Here is a 24,542-nt window from a genome sequence, read left to right as displayed (position 1 = left end):
GACACAAGCAGTTAGGAAGAAACTCATAAATTTATAGTAGGTTATGATTAAATATTTACATCGATTACTTCCCTTTGAAAGTGCAGTCGGTAATACGGTACCCGCTGCGCGCGACGCTCATTCGGGCTATCTTCGCCAGTCTACGTCACGCTATTGGAGAGGTTTCCCAGATGCCACTGCGCTGCACAAAATTGTTCAATTTATGGATGTCCGCCATACTGGTGGGAGAGGATCGGACACCAAAACGGCACATATGCCTAAATTCCGGTGTTTCTGGTCGCACTGATGCAGTACAGTCCTTCCCAGTTAAAAGAAAGATTGCTAGAGAGCATAGATAGCGATAATAATGTAAGAATCTGCAGAGAATCACGAAAAATCTAGTTTTTTATCCAGTCTTCAGTTGCCCATGTTGGCCGACATGTCTAGTGTCATGTCGGATTTTTTTTGTTCTGGCATAAATAAGCAATTTATACAGATTTAAGTGTTACAGTAGAAACTTGGATGTGTTAAGAATATATGTTAAGAATTTTTCAATCGGTATTTTGCGCCATAGGTTGCATTTCAAGCCTTAGTTGAACAAAAGTATTAAAAAATTTATGTAATAATTATTTAGCTTATTTTTATGTGGTTGATTCAGTCACCAGGGTGCTCCATTATATCGTTTGGAATATTTTTGTACAATAAAATTTAATGTAGAACTTGTCTAGGATATTTATGATTTTACAGACAAAAAAACATGTATATAGAAATGTGTATGTAGAGTCTAAAAATAAGAACATACCTGTCTGCCTGTCCTGGGTTCTTGACATCCGGTTATGAGACACTTACCCAGCTTTTTAGGCATCTGGTAATCAATTTGATCAAAGAGCTATAAAAATTAATAAATCAGCAACTTGACAGGCATACAGAGCAAATCTCACCAACATCACATGGGAACTGAATGAGATCTCGTTTTACCGGTGTATGAATCAGACAGCAGAAGGATAGAAATTTGTGTCGTGAAAAACTTTCTATCGGATCATTTGTTTATAATGATAATGGTGTTTTTTAATGTTATTGGTAGTTTCTACATGAGGAAGGAATGAATTTATGATTGGAAGTCTGAGCGAACAGCAGTTGTCGTTTGAAATTTGGACCCAGTTCGGTTTATTACGTGCCGGCCGTATTGCCAGTGTAATAATTTAATAAGCATCTGTTAATTTGATCACAAGCCAACTCAGCAAACGCTTCAATAAGATAACGCGCTGACACGAGCTTACACAAGATTATTTTCTGTTGCCATTCTGTGTATTTTATACTTCTTTGATTTGGTTAAGAAATAATATATCTCATTTTGTGATTTGTCACTAAATTAAATCATTGTTTGGAGATCAGATATGAAGAAATTATATAACTATGGCACAGGCTGGACGGCAAACAATGAGCAAATCGCTAAATGAGATATAATATTTCGATACTAACGCGTTACCAAGGATTTTAAAGTTGGGCTTACATCCTTGACGACATTCATTAAATATTTGCCTGTTTTCTGTTGGTTTCTTTTCCAGCGCGCCACTATGCGGTTCGGCATCAAAAAAATAAATTGTTATATAATAACACACAATTTTCAGCCTTCTTTGTTTAATAGGAAAATGAATCGGGTTGGTTAGAATTATGATTTAAGTAAATTGTAACGAAAAATAATACATTGTTGAGAACATTTTGCCAATATTTGTATAAATACTTGGCTGCTTCAATAAGTTTCTGTCGTCGTTAAGTGTTTCAGAATTATTGTTACATGTTAATCTGTACAGAAAGGACAGAATTGAGGTCGGAAGTTTCTACGACAATGGCAATATGAAGTGTTAAGTTGCATTTGATGAACAGAAAGTAATGAGAAACAATAGAAACTTCTGTTTGAATGTGATGCATTGTTTTCAGGGCTAGACACTAACTTTTTTACAGTAATGGTCCGAAGGACCAGCAGCTTTTGCAAACTGATGGTCCGACAGAATTTCAGGTGGTCCTACCAAGATAGATGTTGTTTTTTTTTAAGTTGACAGAACCAGTAACATATGAGACCCCCTCTTCTTCCATGGAGTACTTTTTACAAACACTGCAAAACATGTGATTTTTATATTATTATTTTGATAAACATCTGCCATTTAATTATCAAATAATTTCGAAAATCAAATTTAAAATAAAGATGTCAATAAAGAAGATTTTTTCAGCAATTCATATTTTAAGTGGGTGGGGTTTAGCTTCAAAATAAGAGCTTTTTTTGCAACAGTTGTCATTTTTTCTTAAATGCAAACTTTTTATTGACTTTTCATGAAGATTGCACTAGAAAATCTCGTTAAAAATGTCCGAAAATCACGGCCGTGAAAACGGGTGACAAATTTGGAAAACGAAAGTACATTAAGATCTTGATAAAATACATGTTATAAATTTCTTATTTTTTTCATAATACCTATTGAATACTTATAATTTCTGCTTATTAAAAGCATTTTTATTTGTTTTTGCCCAAACAAAGCCTCGGTAATGATAATAAATTAAATAAAATGCTATAGATCGTAACGGCCGATCGGCTTACATAAACGTGTCAAGCGCATAAAATAAATGATTTTAATGAATTTGTTGTTCAGTAATAATTGGCAAGACATAACAATACAGCATAAGCTGTATACCGCTAATTAACAAGTTGTACAAACACGATAATAGGCTGCTTTGTTATCAATTAACTTTTAACTTTTTGATCAATAAACATTTGTGATAATCACGGGCATTATAATTGTACTAAATACAAACCGCGAGATGACAACGTGTCAGTCGGCGCATGGTGTAATGGACATATGTCAGTAGCTAATTAATATACGATGCTCTGCCTACTGCCATACTTCCGCTTATGGCGGCAAACAATATTTAAATTCACTGGGATTTTGATTGGCACAGGGGCAGAACTTTCGAACTCGAGACGCATGAAAGAAAATTTCCGCGGGTCACGCCAACGCATGGGACATTTTCTGTGCGGGTCAGATACGAGATTTTCTCGATTTTCGCGGGTCAAAATCCGGAACCTCGGGTCTACCGAACGCTGGATACTGTACTGATACCTTAATAGTTCGTAAATGAATAGTTCAAGCAGATAGATAAGTTACCGTGTTCCGTTCCCGGGTTTTAGTACCAGCGTTACATCCGGACATTCCAAATTTCAAGAAAAAATAAACACGGGGAAAACCAAATTCTATTTTTAAACTGCAGTACCGCGAACAATTCAATGTTTATTAATTTATTTTAAAAATGACTTGTTTGTAATTTTCGGTGGTCCATCGGACCACACAGATTCGAGAAGTTAGTGGTCCTCCCTGAAAAGCACTGGTCTCGGACCAGCGGACCAGCGTTAGTGTCGAGCCCTGGTTTTTTAAAGCAAGGATATCGGGGTTTCAGAAATCTGCAAATTTATTGGTAGCCCATTGGGCTACCAAAATTTTTGTCTGGTAGCCCAAACATTTAAGTTAATTTGGCAATGACCATTTCTGTTTATTTACTATGTGCTTCTATACTACAGTTGGATGGAATGATTACATAGATAGGGTTTCAAAATTTTAGCTATACGAACATTGTTGTAAATTTTGTTCGCTTAAATAGCAAAATTTTATCATTACTTCTTTTTCTCCTTTTTGATTTTAAATGATAAAACTACATGTATTTAAACTGAAAATTATTGCAACATGTCAATATAAAAGGAACGCCAATCAATTTTATAGACTTGCAAGTTCCTTGAGCAGTAGGAATTTCACTTTTCTCAAAATTGTTAAAGTTACATAATTCTGTCTGATTCTACATCTATAAAGTCTACTTAATAAAAGGCAATGTACTGTGTACATGATCTCCAGTTTCTGCATGTGTCTCAATTATCTGAATTATTTTTTCTGAAATTCCTAACTGCTATTTTTGCTAAATCCAGTGTAATTTTTTTGCATTTATGCAGTATTTAAACTGAAAGCATAATCGGTGTATACACAAACTGCCTTCAAAATTCAACATGCTGTTCGTTCTGATCACTCGTATAAATATTTGAGTCAGCGAATGAAAGTACACTGCGGTGCGGAAAATGACTAATTTTAGCTGTTTTTATGTTGTGAACATTATACGATAGCGACTATTAACATGTTGACTCAAATTCTCCGAGCATTTTTTAACATGTTGATGCAGGTTATGACAAACGGTTATTGTTTCGTTACACAAAGAGAAAGTTAAGCCTTCTGGCTGTATATCTCGATAACCAAGGGGATAAAGACAACTATAATTAAGTTATTTGAAACTAATTATTGATTCCGCTACCAACAGGGGTGTGGATCCAAATTTTCAACTTGTCCACGACAAAAATAAAATCTACTTGCTGCAGTCAAAACTTATCCAATTGTCATATTTTGCATCAAATATTCTTATTGACATAATTACAGTATACAAACGAATAACAAATGTAATACATGTACTGTTTAAAAAATAACCTCGACACTTTACTTGTTTGTCGCGAGCTGTCGAAGATTCACAAATACTAGACTCTTATTCATGTGAGAAATGACACTTTACTTTAAAAAACAACATAAACTTCCGACTCTATAGCAAGCTCTTTTGCTTTGACTATTTACTTCATTTTTGTTGGGAGAAAGTTGTAACATGAACAAACTTGTCCAAAAATGTTGATAATGTTACGTTTCCGGTTTCTATTCGACAAGTTACCGTGTGCAAAATCACACGAGATCATGACAGGGAACCAATCAGAACACAGAGAAAGAGCTGCTAAATTTAGACACAGTATGGTTTTCCCAAAACGGGAGAAAAATCGAGAGGCCCTTGGCAGGTGAAACATCCGTTTCGTTCATTAAATTCTTCTATAAACTCCATAAACTTGAAGTACTGTTCAGCATTCCTAAATTATTCTTTCCTTTTTCATTTCAAACCAGAAAATTTGTGCTTGTCCGCGGACAAACGGAATGGGAAAACTCACTTGTCCGCAGTCAAAAGTCTCGAGTCGGACAAGTTGGACATAGGAATTCCACACCCCTGCGCGATACAGAGTTACAAGGTAGCACGGCGGACACACTCTGAAAAAAATTAGTAGCCTGACAGAATTTTATGGTAGCCCCCGGGCTCCGGACATGGGATTTCTGAAACTCTGGATATAAATTAACATTCTTGAGCATTTAGCTGGCTAGGCTTATAACTTCAAAAGTAGCCTTATTTATTTGGCTTATCGGGATGACATATTTTATAATCTGTTATTTTATAGTTCATCCCTCTAAGCCTTACTTGTATCTGCATTTTACTGTTAGGAAAATGAAGACGTTAAAAATCCATAAAAGTCATAAAACACTGGTCAAACTCCAATAAATTAAACATTAATATTCATGTAGAAACTTCAAATGGGTTGAATATAATCCATAATTTTAAAAAAAGAGACATAAATCTTTGGAAATATGTGTAAACATGTGCGAGGAGGTATGTAGTATCTACCCAAACACCGGTTTCAATAAGATAGAGGACTGCTGATGACACAAAATTGCAGAAACAAAACACAAAATACACATTCAAAAATCGTCAGCGAGGCAATTTTATGCTTTAATGTCAACATAAATTCATTTTCAGAGATGTAATCGTTACAAATTTATACATTGTACATGTACCAGAAAATGTTCTCAATGGATTTCATTGGGGATTTCCTAACAGAAATTTGGATGTGACGGAACAGCAACAGTCAGAAGTATCACGCTGTCCCAAAACGTCCTATTATTTGGACTACTTCAAAAGTTAAGGGGCCCAGTCTGAAACTTGCAGGCCCAACTACATGACAAACAATATTAAGCTATTTTGAATTCATACTTTATTTTTGAATGATACATAAATGTGCTACAATCCTATTTTGTCGTATCAGCAAACAAATTATTTATGCCGTTTCTGTTTAGGACATCAATGTTGAAATAGAATTTAGAAATGCATAATTACCTTATGTCAAGAACAGAAGCTGCATCACTGGGACACTTGTTTCATATGTGAAGACATATTTGAACACAGACCACAAATTAATGAAATTGTTCTAGTTTTCAAGGAATATTGCAACTTTGATTTCACATATTGTTGTTTATCACAGCGATCTGATTTTGATACTTTGCATTCAGTTTCAAAGTAACACCACAACTTTGGATATAATATATTTTTTTACATGGGCACAGCCTTCAGATGTAATGTAAATTTGTATCATGTATGCCGATCGAGCTTAGTATATGTTGAAAATTTTAATTGGTCGACCATATCAAGCATAAAAGATCAAGTCTGAAAACAAACTAATAGGAAATCCCAATAATATTACATAGCAGCCCGCCGGCTGGATGATTGTTTCGGAAGAATGACTCGCCCAGCTTGAAACTGTCATAGTGGGAGACTGGGCGAGCATTAGTTTATTTCCCTGTCAAACATAATCATAATAAACAAGAATTTTTAGAAAGATATTCTTCTTTTAACAAAAAAAAAAATTTCATATACTGGTTGGGAATTTTTTCCGGACAGGACCAGTTTCCGGACACATGTAATATCCGCTTTATTTCTTTGTTATTCATGTAATTGTTTCATCTAGATCATTAAGATGTTTGTTCTTCATGTCTACAACAAACCACTCTTTTATAAGGCTGTATAATGTTTGGGTTTTTGATGATATCTCACCTGCGTTTACAAAACAACTTTCTGTCTTAACGGGGCATGAAGATAGCATTGCGCATGCGCAGTAGTTCACACATGCCAAGGTATCAAGTGGGGAAGAAATAATCAAACTACATAATGAGTGTCTGCTGATAACATGTTCTTCTTTTAATTTCACGCTAAAAGTTGCGTAAGATGCAGGGCAGTCGATTTTTGCACTGATTTTATTCTGTATCTATTGGAATTACCAAGAATTCGTATAAGACGAAATTCAAGTTTTTATAGTCAACCTCGGTTTGCTTTCCTAGCTGCTATTGAACGCCGGGTTATGTTTCATGCGCAAATTTGAAGAGATGAATGTTAAAGAAATGTGTAGAAATAGTTTAATTACTTATTTTGATATCAAATTAACAGCAAAACACGGTCAAAATATTTGTCCGGATACTGGTTTACCTGACAGGGGAAAATAACTTATTTTAGTGACTCCGTTGAGGCCCCATAGAACCCATATTATACGTCACAACACGATGCTGATTACAACATCAGATGTGGAAGGAGCTGAAGTTTGTGCAGTGTGGGCTTCATTTATGTCAAATATTTTTATAGGGAATAATGGAGCCAAAATATGAAAATGTGTCCGGAAAATGCTTCCCAACCAGTATAGACATTCATGATCAGAGTTTCATATGAACAGACACAGTACTAATTTGCCAGAACTGGCATGTTTGGACTCGCAGCTATGATATTGTAATACTGTCTTTTAATACATGTGCCGGTTTTTGTAAATATATTATTGGTTGCCTAGAATGGTGACAGGCATGTAGTTGCTTGACACATAGACATTTCTTTTGAATGGACATGTAGTATTACTCTTGTCTTATAAACTTAGAAATCATATAAATTCAGGCTGCTCTTGTTTCCAATAACTGGCTAAATCAATGAATAGAAAGGTAAAATTATTGTCTTAATTTCACATATAATTTTTCTTCGCAGATTCTCAGTCTGCTGTTTTTTCTACCCAGACAAAATTAGAATCGAAAAACTAGGTTATACAATGTTAACTTGTGGCATCTTCAGCTAAATTTAAAAAACAAACTTCTTTAACTCATATTACACAAGTTTTTAGTAACCTGTCACAAGTACAAGTTTAGCTTTTGTGAGTCGCGCTGTTGTCATGTCCGTGGGTGCCGTCTGTGCGTGCGTCCGTAAACTTTTGCTTGTGACCCTCAGAGTCACATTTTTCATGGACTCTATGAAATTGTAGAAACTTTTATCTTGATGATATCTAGGTCAAGTTCGAAACTGTTAACCTTCAAATCTCGACATAGTCTAAAATAGGAAAAACCTTTTGAAACTCTCTATAGCCTATAGTTACACAGTTGATTCATTAAAAAATTGGTCAGATTGTTCACCTTGATGAATATCCTAGGTCAAATTTTGAACTGGGTTACGTGTTCAAAAACTAAGGTCATATTTAAAAATAGAAAAACTTGTGTACTCTCTAGAGGCCAAAATTACATAAGTATCTTCATGAAATTTGGTCAAAGTTCACACTGAGAAGTCTAGGTCAATTCGAAATGGAGTCACGTGCCATCAAAAACTAGGTTTAGTTAGGTCAATAGTAGAAACACATTTTGTGAAACTCTCCTAAAGGCCTATTTTTCATGATCTGTATGAAGTTTGGTCTGAATGTTGCTCTTGATGAATACTAGGTCAGTTCGAAACTGGGTCCCCGTGCGGTCAAAAACTAGAGTGTAGGTTTAAAAATAGAAAAAACTTGTGATCTCTAGAGGCAATATTCATGAATCTTACATGAAACTTGGCAAATGTTCCTGAAATATTAGGTCAAGTTTGAAAGTGGGTCAACGTTGCTTCAAAATAGGTCCATAGAATCTTTATCTAAAAACCATGTGACATCTCTAGAGCATATTTTTAATGGTCTAAAGAAAATTGGTTATAGTTCATCTTAGAAGAATCTAGGTACAGTTGAATGGGTCACGTGCCTTTCCAAAAACTAGGTCAGTATAAATAATAGAAAAACCTTTCGTAACTCTCTAAATGGCCATATTTTTCATGGGAGTCTGTATGAAAATGGTCGAATGTTCATCTGATGATATCTAGGTCAAGTTCGAAACAGGTCATGTGCGGTCAAACATAAGGCAGTAGATTAAATAGAAAACCTTGTGACTCTCTTAGAGGCCATCTTGTGAATGGATCTCCATAAAATGGTCGAATGTTCACCTTGATGATATCAGTCAAATTTGAAACTGGGTCACGTGCCTTAAAAAAACTAGGTCAGTAGGTCAAATAATAAAAAAACCTTGTGACCTCTCTAGAGGCCATACTTTTCATGGGATCTGTATGAAAGTTGGTCTAAATGTTCATCTTGATGATATCTAGGTCATGTTTGAAACTGGGTCAACTGCGGTCAAAAACTAGGTCAGTAGGTCTAAAATTATTAAAATCTTTTGACTTCTCTAGAGGCCATATTTTTCAATGGATCTTCATGAAAATTGATCTGAATTTTCACCTTGATGATATCTAGGTCAGTTTCGAAACTGGGTCACGTGCGGTCAAAATCTAGGCCAGTAGGTATAAAAATTGAAAAACCTTGTGACCTCTCTAGAGGCCATATTTTTCATGAGATCTTCATGAAAATTAGTGAGAATGTTCACCTTGATGATATCTAGGTAAAGTTCAAAACAGGGTCACATACCTTCGAAAACTAGGTCAATAGGTCAAATAATAGAAAAACCTTGTGACCTCTCTAGAGACCATATTTTTCAATGGATCTTCATGAAAATTGGTCAGAATTTTTATCTTGATAATATCTAGGTCAAGTTCAAAACTGGGTCATATGAGCTCAAAAACTAGGTCACTATGTCAGATAATAGAAAAAACGACGTCATACTCAAAACTGGGTCATGTGGGAAGAGGTGAGCGATTCAGGACCATCATGGTCCTCTTGTTTAAATGATGAACTCTTTGAAAATACTACACCAGTCTAAAATATTTAGCTTTCTGTGAGATGCATGATTGATATAAGCCGAGAGGGGCCTTCTTTGCCAAGTGGTTAGTCTTGATTGCAAATCTTTGCCATCACTATTATGGGTTCAGGCCTCCTAGTGAAACCTTTAAAACCTTTAAAAACCTTTAATTTCAGAGCAAACCTTTAAAACCTTTAAATCTTCTGAAAAAACCTTTAAAACGGCCAAATAGCCTGTAATTTTCACTCAAAACCTATATTTTTGTTCAGACTGCTTGCCATGCCAGTTTAAAGCAAGTAATGGTTATACTACTGTATTTCTTCCCCCCTTTTAATATCAAACATGCCTATTTCTGATATCTGTGGTTTTAGAGTGTGGGTTTCCATATATAAATTAACTTTTTTTTAGTAAATACCTATATATATTATGTGTTTTCATCGAGAATTCCGACAAAAATAGCCTTTATTTACTCTTTATTTTTTAATATTTTACACTAAAAGGCCTTTATTTCGATAGATTGGAGCCTTTATAAAAACCTTTATTTTTGTTCAGGCCTGCTAGGATGCCTGTGGGTTGGAAACCTCACTAGTTTTGTAGAATTTTCCATATTAGGAACTATCCTGCAAGCTAACACTAAGTCTTACAGAAGGTTGATGGTTCTACACAGGTGCCTGACTTGCCTTTAATAATACCTGGAGGAGCACCTAGAGTCTTCCTCTACCCTCAAAAACTGGAAAAGTTGTGTCAGTGTGACTGTAAAACAAGCAAAAAACAAATGATACATGCTGAGAGATATTCACTTTGTTAATCTCATACGAGTCTGTACTACTCTAGCAAGGTTTTCTCATGAAAATACATTAATTATTTTTGGACTGGTGGTATATTGTTGTTCATAATTAGGGTACCAAAGAAATCTTTGTAGGTCTTTAAAACTTACCAGTAAATTTGCTATAAATTTTTAAAGTTAACAAAAAGCATCTTGTGGTTATAGTTTCCTATCTAGACAGCAATTGTAACAGTTATATGTGATGCCTTCGATGTCCTTTCACAAATTGTACATATATTAAAATTTTGTAGAGCTGTAGCGAGTGTCCAAGTACTGGGATATCCACAAGTTAAATCTGAAAATTATGACCAGTTCAGTCTTGATTAAGTTGATTGTGTCCTTGTAATGAAATGAGATCGTGGTTCAATCTGTAAATCGTTGGCTTTGACTTGTAGACTGGTTCAGATCACTACATGCCTGACGATCTACAGCCCAAATACTGCTTTGTTATGATATTTACATACATTATTTCAGGTGGTTGACATGCCCAAACTGTTGGAGGTTATCACCTTGTTGGAAAGATATCCCATCACTCGGGAAATATTGGAGGTAATCAACTACATTCAATTCTTTACATATATTGGCTTTTTTCAAATGCAAGAATACAGTGTGTCTTTATTACATATTCTTCTCATTGCTGTATGGCAAAGCAGTTTGTCACCATACAAGTCACATAAGACTTGTTCGAGAACCTTAGGGTTGTGTGGAAGCCATGTAGCTGGTTTTAGGGAGATCAGTGGTTCTTTCTACCTAGTCTGTCTTTATATTGGAGATGACGCACCATGCATCAAGCATTGTCATATGATGAGATGATGGACTGTATAGTCACCATGGCTCTAAAAACGTTTATTATACCCCCACAAAAATGGATATAGGAGTGAGCCTGTCGGTTGGTCCGTTGGTTTTCATGGTTTAGTTTAATCATATTTATTTCTGAAATAACATCAAATCAAACTTTTACAGGTATACATACATATATATATATATTTATATATATAACACAAATATGAAAGGGATTAGAACCAAAGAAAACTTATATAGTTCCTCTCCCTCATGGTTTCCGGACAATAACTCATGAAAGGCTTGACAGATTTAAATAAGTTTTGGTACACAGGTGTAACATTATCAAATACAGGTCAAGTTTGACTTTGAGGCCAGAAGGTCAAAGGTCAAGGTCGCAATGACCCGGAATAGTTAAACGGTTTCCGGATGATAACTTGAGAATGCTTGGGACTAGGATCATAAATTTTGGTACACCGGTGTAACATCATAAATACAGGTCAAGTTCAACTTTGAGGTTAGCAGGTCAAGGTCGCAATGACCCGGAATAGTTAAACGGTTTCCGGATGGTAACTTGAGAACGCTTGGGCCTAGGATCATAAATTTTGGTACACTGGTGTAACATCATAAATACAGGTCAAGTTCGACTTTGAGGTTAGCAGGTTAAAGGTCAAGGTCACAATGACCCGGAATAGTTAAACAGTTTCCGGATGATAACTTGAGAGTGCTTGGGCCTAGGATCATAAATTTTGGTACACAGGTGTAACATCATAAAATACAGGTCAGGTTCAACTTTGAGGTTAGTAGGTCAAGGGTCAAGGTGGCAATGACCCGGAACAGTTAAAACAGTTGCCGGATGATAACTTGAGAACACGTAGGCCTAGGATCATGAAAGTTGGTAGGGGGGTTGGTCATGACCAGCAGATGACCCCTATTGATTTTGAGGTAAGTAGGTCGAAGGTCAAAGTCACAGTGACCTGAAACAAACCATTTCCGGACGATAACTTGAGAACACTTGGGCCTAGGTTCGTGAAACTTAATAGGGAGGATTATGAGGTGGCTGAGGACCATGCACAAAAAATTGTTTACATGATTATATAATACCATAGCAGGTTTTCTGGAGTGGCATAAAAAGGAAATATTACAACTATTAATCTGGTGCATCTGACATATACTTAATCAGGGCCTCCTCTGGGTTTTTCATACTTGTCGCCAACCTTTTCGCCAATTTGAAAAAGTTGGAGCCACTTTAGAGCCATTTTTGAGCCAAAGTTCTGAGCCACTTTTATTTCTTTTAGTTGGCTGTCATAGTGTGCATAGAGAAATAAAATATTGTAAATAATTTCATTAGGAATAATAACAACTTTTGAAGGTGTATTAGTTTATTGTAGAAGTAAATTCAATTTGTAGTTGGATAAAAAATGACACAAATCATTCTCTAATTTAAGAATCATATCTATCCATGTCAGAATTATCAATATTTCAGGACTCATTTATTTTCGGAAAGGAAAATTCGGATTTTTTTTTATTCTAAAAGGTCGAGTTGAGCCCTCTTCTAATGATTTTTAAGAAGCCATGGTAGCAAGTGATATCTTCCAGTTTCTGAACATTTCAATTTCAAAGAAATTAACCAGGTCCAGGATGCAAATTGAGGCCGATGTGTTTTAATTTTCGGATCCATCGTTAAAATCTTTTATGAAAACTGAGGAATCAAAAATTATCTTGCAAAAAAGTAACAAATTAAATGTGTCTTTCGTACTTATTTAAAATTCGTCAGTCATACAACTGCATGCCACAAACATGACAATCTTTTTTTGTAAAAAATCGCAACACATAAAGTACACCGTAATCGGCGTTAATTTTGGTGAATTCTCGACAGAGGTCAAACATACAAGCTGGCAGATGTTTTTATTACTGATTAATCTTCAATTCACACATTATTACGCAATTATCTTCTCAAAGTGTCAACCAACTTCAATAGTCGAATTGTCAAATACACCGCCTAGACTGGTTATCGATTTTATTCACTACCAGCGTCTAGGTAAACACGTGTATCGGGAACCAATTCTTGGGCCGCTTATATCACTACGGAAAAAACAAATGCCGAGGAAAAAAAACTATGCGCCACTTATTTTCGCCAGTTCGCAAAATTTAGCGCCAAATTCTTAAAATTATCGCAAATGGCGACATTGGCGATCGGCAGCGGAGGCCCTGCTTAATAATTATTTTGTAAATTTTATCATAATGAAGGAAAAGCATGCTGGTTAGTAAATGTTTGGTTTCAGGTTCAGTTATTTAGAATATATTGTCTTGTCTGGAACAATTGTAAGCATGCTAACTACATCAATTTAAAGTTTAGGTAATTAATGTTACTGTTACAGGATCCTATTGGATCAGAAAACGGTTGAATTAATTTGCACAAGTATCGGGCTAAAGGTAAAAAACAATAAATGTATCCACATAACCTTTTTTCATCCAAATTCTTAAAAAATGTGTGCTATACGACACCCAGTCATATTATCTTAAGTTGATAAAAGCCATTTAACGTGTTTATATGATTTTGGGCCACTGGTTAAAGTTAATTTCCTTGGATTATTTTCAGTTGGTAATGGGAAAGCAGTGTATCTAATTTTAAAGAATGCATACATAATTATGCATCTTTAAATGATGAGGGAAAAATCACTATTTCATTTTGATGTGAGAATGTGGAAGCTGCATATTACCAAATAACTTCTAAGGCGTTGCATACACTTGTATTATTGCTTACTATTAATATGGTTTTTCTTTGAACTGCATTTTAGGAGACGAGAATTGGACGGCTTGTCAATGATGTCAGAAAGAAAATCACAAATAAGCAGCTGGGCAAGCGTGCGAAGGAGTTGGTCCGTAGTTGGCAGAAAGTGCTCATTCCTGAGTCAGAAACTACAGTTAATGGAGAAGGGATAAATAAAGGGTCTGTTCAAGGTAGACTGCAGGCTCCGAACAGACCCCCAATAAGCCCTGCAGGTGCACACATAGGCAAGTCTGCCTCCTCGGCTGATGTAAATAAACTTGTTTCGCCGAACAGTGTGAAGTCTAGTCTTTCTCAAGGACAGATATCTAACAAACATAATGCGCCATCATTACCAAATGTGAACAACAAACTAACATTTCAGCAAGCAGCCAAGAGATCCAACTCTTCTCCACAGCTAGCATCTAGTGCTAAACGTTTGTGCATATCACCAAGTGTTTCCAGTTCTAGGCCTGGTACACCAGACAGTGCATGCAGTCAGGGCAGCCGTGCATCCAGTACTGTTGCCAGTAGTGATATAACTCAACATTTATCATCATCTCAAAAAAAGGCTAAGCCTTGCCCTTCAGACTCTTCAAAATTAAAAAGAACTCGTTCAAGTGATAGTTTTTCAAAGAAGCCTCCTGACACTGATTTAAGGATAGTTCAGTCAACTAGCAATTTGCCTTCTCAGTTTAAAACAAGTCCAGGGCCAAATGGCATGGTTGTGTCTAGAGTTCAGCAAAACGGTGAAGAAATATTAACACCAACTCATTCCATTGAAACAAAAGGACTAAAAACTACAATCCGATTTAATAAAACTTCTCCACCAGCCCCACCTATAAACGGGGTTGTTGAAACACCTAAGAAAAGGGGAAGAGGTAGACCTCCTAAAGTGAAACCTCAAACCCCTGGTGATCAAATAAAACCTCAAAATGGATCTGTTTCTAGTGCTAAAAGTTTGTGTGATAAACGACAAGTGAAACTTGGTATTCGCACAGACTTGGAAACACCATCAAGAGCAGTGAGCCTTACACCAAAAGTGAAAAGCACTGCTGAACTTATGCAACAGTTACAAGCAAAAAATAACCTTTCTGTAGGTAGAGACACTGTCAGGCAAATTAAAGATAATTTAATTCAGAAGGAGGCTGATGATGATTACCAGTCCATTGTGCCCGAAGGTGCAAAGCCTCGGATGCATCGCAAGAGAGGTGCCAAAAATGACCTAATTCCTCCAGGTACCCCAGTTTCTAAAACTGAAATGGTTGAAAAATTCTTAGAAAGTTCAGTTAGTCAGGTCAGCCCAGAAGATCTAAGCCCTCTGAAATACGAATTACCTCGTACAGAGTCCCCTAGTGCCTCAACCAGTTTTGAGGATAATCTTGATGGTAATACAGAGTCATTTGTGAAAAATGGTAATCTCAATGACCAGTCAGCAACACTTAGTGTTGATTCCAAATCTGTGATCTCTGAAAAAGGTCTCAAATCTGAATTGAAACCAAATGCAAACTCTGAACCAGTGCCAGGGACATCCAGTGAACAGGATAAACCCTTAACTCTAGAGGAAATCTACAGCAAATATCCACCATTAGATATTGAAAACTTTGCATTAGATGATGATTCTTATGAAATGCCTGAACCGTTAGAGATTACTGACGATGATGTGTCCAGACTTCATACACAGCGTTGGACAGATATGAATGGTTGCTATGACAGCTGGGGTAGTTGGCGAGACTGGACACAAACTGTTTCCTTTCAGTCTTATAACTCAGATCCTCTACATATACTACCTTATGTGATCACTGATAACTAATCTGTTACAAACAAAAAAATTGTGTGTTCTAAAATGGCGTTATTTTTCATTGTCAGGTTTTAAAGATGTAGTTTGTCCATGCAGTATAATTTACGTGATAGAAATCACTTTGGGTTTCAGTGAAACTGTTCCAACCAGAGTATTATTATAAATTTATAAGTGCATTTTTTACTCTCTGATTTTTAAGGTGAAAATATTGTTCATTTATCTGTTTGCAAATTTGCACTACTAAGTTAGTCATTACATTATTACTGTATTATGTTTTGGATTTTTTCACACTATATGTAATGACCGCAAAGTTGTTTTGAGATTTTGCGAATCATTATATTAATAAATATGAATTGATAGTTAGTTTGATTTAGTGAAATAAGTTTTGTTTTTGTTTTCCGAGTATTTGAAATTGAGGGTACAAAATGTACATACATGTTTATTCTATGAAAATTATATATAATTTTTTATCCTTAGTAAATTTTGTTTTTATTAAACTAGTTCAAATAAATACTGTATAGTTCTCAGTCTAAGGTCTGTTAAAAAGTCTTTGTTTAGGAAATCCATTTTAGGTGCCATTATGTCTTACAAACAACATGCATGTTTGCTACAATAGATTAGGCCAGTTTCATGATTTAAATAGTTTTCATGCCACCAAATGATATATAACGTATAGGCTCGTACGGAGATGCAGGGGTTATTTCACCTATATCTTCCAAGTTTTTTAGACGCAGTATTACAATAAAGCTAGCCAATTTTGTAAGCCATAACCAAGTCTTGACAAATTATACTTTTTCTAACAATGGATTGACAGTTTAATTTTTAGCACAACTATTAGAAGAATAGGGAGAGCTATTGCACTCACCCATTTGTCAGTTTTTAGCTCATCTGTCACGTAGTGACAGGGTGAGCTTTTGTGATCGCCCCTTGTCCGTCCACAATTTCTTGTCTGCACGATAGAGGTTTCATTTATGATTTTATTTTAACCAAACTTGCACACAACTTGTATCACCATAAGATCTCGGTTCCTTTCTTGAACTGGCCGGGGCCTCCGTGGCTGAATGGTTAGAGTCGTTGACTTCAAACCATTTGCCCCTCATCGATGTGGGTTCGAAACCTCATTTGGGGCGTAGAATTCTTCACGTGAGGAAGCCATCCAGCTGGCTTACAGAAGGTCAGTGGTTCTACCCAGGTGCCCGCTCATGATGAAAGTATGCACGGAGGGGCACCTGGGGTCTTCCTCCACCATTAAAGCTGGAAAGTCGCCATATGACCTAAAATGGTGTCGATGCGACGTTAAACCCAACAAAATAAAATAAATTTCTTGAACTGGCCAGATCCCATTATGGGTTCCAGAGTTATGGCCCCTGAAAGGGCCATAATTAGCTATTTTGACCTTGTCTGCACAATAGCAACTTTATTTATGATTAGATTTTTACCAAACTTGCACACAACTTGTATCACTATAAGATCTTGGTTCCTTTCTTGAACTGGCCAGATTCCTTTATGGGTTCCAGAGTTATGGCCCCTGAAAGGGCCATAATCAGCTATTTTGACCTTGTCTGCATAGTAGCAGCTTTATTATGCCCCCGAAGGGAGGCATATAGTTTTTGAACCGTCTGTCAGTCTGTCCGCAATTTTCGTGTCCGGTCCATAATCTTGTCATCGATGGATGGATTTTCAAATAACTTGGCATGAATGTGTACCACAGTAAGACGACGTGTCGCGCGAAAGACCCAGGTCCGTAGCTCAAAGGTCAAGGTCACACTTAGACGTTAAAGGTCATTTTTCATGATAGTTGGGCGTGTCCGGTCCATATCTTTGTCATCCATGGATGGATTTTCAAATAACTTGGCATGAATGTGTACCACAGTAAGACGACGTGTCGCGTGCAAGACCCAGGTCCGTAGCTCAAAGGTCAAGGTCACACTTAGACGTTAAAGGTCATTTTTCATGATAGTGCATTCGTGTCCGGTCCATATCTTTGTCATCCATGGATGGATTTTCAAATAACTTGGCATAAATGTGTACCACAGTAAGACGACGTGTCGTGCGCAAGACCCAGGTCCGTAGCTCAAAGGTCAAGGTCACACTTAGACGTTAAAGGTCATATTTCAACATAGTGCATTGATGGGCGTGTCCGGTCCATATCTTTGTCATTCATGCTTGGATTTTAAAAATATTGGGCATGGATGTGTACCACAGTAAGACGACGTGTCGCGTGCAAGACCCAGGTCCGTAGGTCAAAGGTCCTAAACTCTAACATTGGCCATAACTATTCATTCAAAGTGCCATCGGGGGCATGTGTCATCCTATGGAGACAGCTCTTGTTTATGATTTGATTTTTACCAAACTGACACACAACTTGTATCACCATAAGATCTTGGTTCCTTTCTTGAACTGGCCAGATTCCTTTATGGGTTCCAGAGTTATGGCCCCTGAAAGGGTCAATATTAGCTATTTTGACCTTGTCTGCACAATAGCAGCTTCATTTATGATTTGATTTTAACCAAACTGGCATACAACTTGTATCACCATAAGATCTTGGTTCCTTTCTTGAACTGGCGAGATTCCATTATTGGTTCCAGAGTTATGGCCTCTGAAAGGTCCAAAATTAGCTATTTTGACCTTGTCTGCACAGTAGCAGCTTTATTTCACGGGTGGTAAACGCGCAATCCAATTCCCACTGGGAATACGCTAAAAATGGGTTGCGCGACTTCCGGTGCTGGTGTTGTGCATCAATATATACATAATCGAGGTAGGTGGGTTTTTGTTTTTGTAAATAATGACACATTTACGAGTGGTTTCGAAAAAAAGCAAAATGCTATTTGACACAAAAATGAATAAAGATCATATGTGTGAAATACCAACTTATTAATTTAAGAATCGGCCCTGTTATCACGAAAACTCTGCTGGCTCGAGCTGTCATTTTAAGCATGGAATCATGAAAAATGCAAATTTTCTAACTCTTGTGCCTTCTTTCTGGAAATGTGACACTTCTAATGATCAAACGCGTGTAAAACAGTCATGAATATTACATACACTTTAATGAAATGTTACTTTTGGGGGAAAGATTGGCAAAAAATAATCGGGAATGGGTTGCGCCCCGGGAATGGAGTTGCGCGTATACATTATATACATTATGATGTATACGAGCAGCTCCATTCCCGGTGCGCAGCCCCATTCCCGATAATTTTTTTTTGTCAATTATGTCACCGTTAGCAGGATTTGAAGCAAATAATTTTGATATTCGTTACTTTATAACAGTTGAGTTATCATAAAAAGCATCAGATGTCCTCAAATTAGGCATATGAGGTCAGAAACTCCCATTTTTGTTGATTTCATACTTTTTTCACCCTTCGTGTCGCCTGAGTTTTTGTGATAATAGAACCGAATCATAAATTACAAACCAGATATTTTACACATTATGATGTATTTTCATATTTGTGTTGAATAGCATTTTGCTTTTTTCGAGAAAATTTATTCTTGTCTCATACTAAGCAAAATCATAACTTCACATACCTCAATTTCGTCTTTTTTTACGCGCAACACCAGCACCGGACGTTGCGCAACCCATTTTAAGCGTATTTCCGGCGGGAATTGGATTGCGCGTTTACCACCCGTGTATTTATGATTTGATTTTTACCAAACTGGCACACAACTTGTATCACCATAAGGTCTCGGTTCCTTTCTTGAACTGGCCAGATCCCATTATGGGTTCCAGAGTTATGGCCTCTGAAAGGGCCAAAATTAGCTATTTTGACCTTGTCTGCACAATAGCAGCTTCATTTATGATTCGATTTTAACCAAACTTGCACACAACTTGTATCACCACAAGATCTTGGTTCCTTTCTTCAACTGGCCAGATTTCTTCATGGGTTCCAGAGTTATGGCCCCTTAAAGGTTCAAAATTGGCTATTTTGGCTTTTGCAGCCATATAGACACTTCATTTATGGTTTTATTTGATACAAACTTCCAAAATAACTTCAACAACAATAATTCTTGTATTCCATGACAAATCAGATCCAAGCGTAGGTTCAGTTATTTTATATCTGATTACCTCCCCTGATTGTAATCAAAATGGATTTATATCAGTAAGTACTTATAGTACTTACTTGAAATTTCATTATTGTCATTAGTTGGACTGAGCCAATCAGGGTAGATAACTATGGACTGATTTTATGTCAAATTACCTCCCTTTATTTCAAATTAAAATGGGTATATCTCCGTAACTAATGAAGTTACTGATCTGAAATTTCATTTATGTCAACAGATTTATTTGGCAGATCCTTCTTTTCTTCGCTTACAATAATGTTTTTTTTTAATTACTTCCCTTTTACGTTACTATAAATAGCTTATTTTTAGTAACTTTTTTATTATTGGCCGTAGGGAAAAACCGAGACCACTTTTCTGTGGTACAACATGGATGGTACCTCCAATTTGTAGGTGTATTTTGACATATCTGTACCTTTTAAGAATTTTTTTTTTCTTTTTGGTTAAATTTCTTCCCATTGTTGTTACTGTCCTTTGGACTTAGATATTTTTTCTGAGGACCTTCTTGTCCTCAAGTGCAATGATAACAGGTGAGTGATATAGGGCCATCATGGCCCTCTTGTTTTGTGTGTGTTATCAGCATTTGTAAGATAATTCAAAATCGTCCCATTAGTACTAGGTTATGTCGACATTATCAGTATTTAAATTCATAGTGACAAGGCTTTTAAATAGTCGAGCTTTGCTGTCCTGTGACAGTTTTTTCCCCAATTTATTTTCTAAAAATCTTGTTGGAAAAATTTCTATATAAATTCCAGTTTATTAAAGGAATACATAACTTATGTCTTAAAGGAAGTGTCTTGAAGTAATCGTGTTGATATTGATAAAAGTTAAATGTATTTTTCTAAGCCCTTGCTAAAAGACAGAACAGTGACAACTTTCAGTTAAAACTTCAACAGCATTAAGATAAATATCTTACCCAGTATTTTACTAGAATGAGTGTACAGTGGAACAAGTCACTTTTTATGTTGTTGGTTTATTTTTGGACTCTGAAAAAGTTCTATTTTAAGTGTAAAGTGTCACTAACTTTTACATGACAGGCAAGTGTCCGGACATTTACAGCTACCATTTTCTCTGTAATTTTGACCAGTTGGCAGTTCAAAGCCAGATAAGACCCATTTTGTGGAGTTAATAGTTGATGGCGTAAAATGGCACATGTACTGTCCTTGAAAACTGTATTTACTATCTTATCATCCAAGCTGGGCAAGCTGTGACCAGTTTTGCCTCTTGTTATAAAACAGTACAAATGTTATGCTTTTTGAAACAATGTGATAGTATGCTCTTGGGTGAAAGTGTTGTTTCTTTTGTACATTGTATGTATTTGTTGCTTCCTTATGCAGATCTTTTTTTTTTTACAGCAACATTATGCATTTCTAGCAATAATTTTTATAAGTATCGTTGTGTTCATTTGTGTTCAGTATGATGGCTTAACATTTTCATACAACTAGGTAATGAAATGCGGGAAACGAAATAGTAACATTGTTAATGTGGGGAATTTTTTTGTTTTTACTTTGCAAGTTTGTATAGTCGAGGTTTTCGGTTAGACTTTGTATTTTTAGAGATTGTTCTGGTTTTCTTTGTAACATGTGTTAAAGACTAAAATGTTTATCAACAATTTTTCCAATCAGGATTGCTTTTATTTGCATGTTTTCTATCTTTTTCTCTTCAGAATTGTCTTTAAGTCACATGTACAAGGTTCACTGTACAATTGTATTGACCAATTAGGTCAGGAATTAAAATGTTTCCAGTCAACAACAGTAAGAAAGAATTTTACGAAAAATGAGGCCAACAGTTGAGGTAGTACAGGCCTGGGGATATATCCAGGATTATAAACCATTGTCATACATAGAGGAACTTGGGTTTATTTGGCCACCTGGAATTTCTTTTAGTACATGTATATCCAGTTTACATAAAGGATAATTACCTTCTTTTTGGAAAAAAACATTTGGAGCATGACCGAACATGTCAGCTGGAACTTGCTTTCTGTTTTGTTTAAAGGAAACAATTTGGGTAACAAACTACACTCAGTGCTCTTTCATTTTTATACACTTGTCTCTGAAAGAGCGGGACGTTACATGCCCGTCTTATGTGAACACCTGTGGCGTTTGGCGTCCAAAGCATGTCCGCTCAGTCAAACAGTTTTCATCCGATCCTCAAACTTGCTGACAATGTTTGTGGGCATAATATCTCGGCCAAGTTTGATAACCAGCCCAATCGCCCCAGGCACTCCTGGATTATGGCCCTTGAATTAATCAAAAATGACGGTGGGCGGCATCCAAAGCATTTCCGCTCTCTGTCAAACATTTTTGATCCGATCTTCACTAAACTTGCTGACAATGTTTGTGGGCATAATATCTCGGCCAAGTTTGATAACCAGCCAAATCGCCACAGGCACTCCTGGATTATGGCCCTTGAATTACTAAAAAAACAGCGGCCGGCGTCCAAAGCATGTCCACTGTCTGAGTCAAACAGTTTTCATCTGATCTTCACCAAACTTGCTGACAATATTTGTGGGCATAATATTTCGGCCAAATTCAATAACCAGCCAAATTGCCTCTGGCACTTCTGGATTATGGGCCTTAAATTACTCGAAAACTGCAAATTTAGCCTTGTCTGCCCTCAGTTGAACAGTTTTCATCCAATCTTCACCAAACTTGGTGACAATGTTTGTTGGCATAATATCTCTGGCCAAGTTTGATAACCACCCAAATCGCCCCAGGCACTCTTGGATTATGGCCCATGAATTACTCGAAATCTGTGAAATAAGCCTTGTCCATTCAAACAGTTTTGATCTGATTGTCAATTTCATCCCACATGGAACCTCAAAAATACCTTGATTCCTTCTTACTCTTTTTTAGAGTTAACAAGACATACAACATCAACATTATTACCTTTATGATAGGTAACTGAATATTTAGACGGGCGTATTTTGTGACAGTCTGGCACTCTTGTCAGATTATGTAGTCAGTAGTTGCATGTTCTGTTATAAAAGAAACAGTAGAAGATTGGGGGAAATCTTCGTTTTTTTATCCTGCAATGTTTCATTTTGTTAGTGGTTACAGCATTTGATTTCACGTTCTGTTGAGAGGATGCAGAGTCTTGCACTTGAATGATATATATGTGTTTATATGTAAACGTTATTTATTTAATGTTGACATTTGCAATTCTATAACATTTGTATGTACAGTCATGCAGCTAAATACATTCTTATAAAATATTGAGTTCTGTTTTTGTTTGAAACCATTTTTGTTGGCAGTGAAAAGTCTTTGAACAGTTTGTCACACAAATCCTTATTAACAAATTGATAATTATTTGTACACCTTTGGTTTTCTTCGGAGAAGTTTAGAAAGTGCCCCCAGCTAAGCAGCTTCATTTGCAGATAAATAATTGAGTGCTTGGAGTGAGCTATTGTGATCGCTCACAGTCCGTCCGTCCTTACTTCCCTTTTAAACAACATCTCCTAAACCACCAGGCCAATTTTGATGAAACTTCACAGGGATGTTCCTTGGATGGTCTTCTTTAAAAATTGTTCAAAGAACTGAATTCCATACAGAACTCTGGTTGCCATGGCAACTGAAAGGAAAAACTTCAAATATTTTTGTCCAAATCCATAGGTCCTAGGGCTTTGATATTTAGTATGTAATATTATTCTCCTGGGTCAAATATGGTCCCACCCTGGAGTCACATGGTTTATATCTATAGAATTATACAGGGAAAAACTTAGAAAATCTTGTCCAAAACCACAGAGCGTAGGACTTTGCTATTTGGTATGTTCCAAGATTTTTCAAATTATCCCCCTAGGGTCAAGTATGACCCCACCTGGAGGGGTCTCATGGTTTATATAGACTTTAATATCCTTAGGACACCGGGCACATTGTTAGCTCTCCTATCCCGTAGTGACAGAGTGAGCTTTTGTGATCGTCCGTCCGTTCACAGTTTCTTGTGAACACGATAGAGACCACATTTTGCAAGCAATTTTGATCAAACTTGTATTGGTATGATATCTCGGTTCCTTTCGAAAACTGGCCAGATCCCATCATGGGTTCTAGAGTTATTGCCCCTTAAAGGGCCAGAATTTGCGTGCATGTGTCAACAATTTCTTGTCTGCACGATAGTGGTTTCATTTATGATTTTATTAATCCCCCACCACAAGTGGTGGGGGGTTATAGGAATGGTCTCCGTCCGTCTGTCCATAACACTCTTGTCCACTCCATATCTCCTAAACCCCTTGAAGGATTTTTATGAAACTTTGGTCAATGATCACCTCATCAAGACGATGTGTAGAACCCATGAGTCAGCCTTGTCAGGTCAAAGTCACAACTCAAGGTCAAAGGTTTGAGCCTTCCATTTTGTGTCCGCTCTATATCTCCTAAACCCCTTGAAGGAATTTTATAAAACTTGGTTCAAATGATCACCTTATCAAGACGATGTGCAGAACCAATGAGTCAGCCATGTCAGCTCAAGGTCAAGGTCACAACTTAGGGTGAAAGGTTTGAGCCTTCCATTTTGTGTCCGCTCTATATCCTAAACCCCTTGAAGGATTTTCATCAAACTTTGGTCAAATGATCACCTCATCAAGGCAATGTGCAGAACTAATGAGTCAGCCATGCTGGCTCAAGGTCAAGGTCAAAGGTTTCAGCCTTCCATTTT

At 36.5% G+C, this 24,542-nt stretch overlaps 1 protein-coding gene across 1 annotated transcript; it reads left to right on the top strand.

Annotated features, from left to right (window-relative positions):
• Positions 1–132: 132 nt before the first annotated feature.
• LOC123525184 (mediator of RNA polymerase II transcription subunit 26-like) lies at positions 133–23,113 on the top strand. The gene is made up of 3 exons (XM_045304026.2): positions 133–348; positions 10,966–11,040; positions 14,073–23,113. The coding sequence occupies exons 1-3, from the start codon at positions 286–288 to the stop codon at positions 15,852–15,854; spliced, it is 1,920 nt and encodes a 639-aa protein (XP_045159961.1). The 5' UTR covers positions 133–285; the 3' UTR covers positions 15,855–23,113.
• Positions 23,114–24,542: the final 1,429 nt, after the last annotated feature.

The sequence above is a fragment of the Mercenaria mercenaria genome, chromosome 3, assembly GCF_021730395.1.
Source record: "Mercenaria mercenaria strain notata chromosome 3, MADL_Memer_1, whole genome shotgun sequence".
Lineage (NCBI taxonomy): Eukaryota > Metazoa > Mollusca > Bivalvia > Venerida > Veneridae > Mercenaria > Mercenaria mercenaria.
Note: the sequence above shows the minus strand (reverse complement) of the source record. Positions and strands in the feature narration are given on the sequence as shown.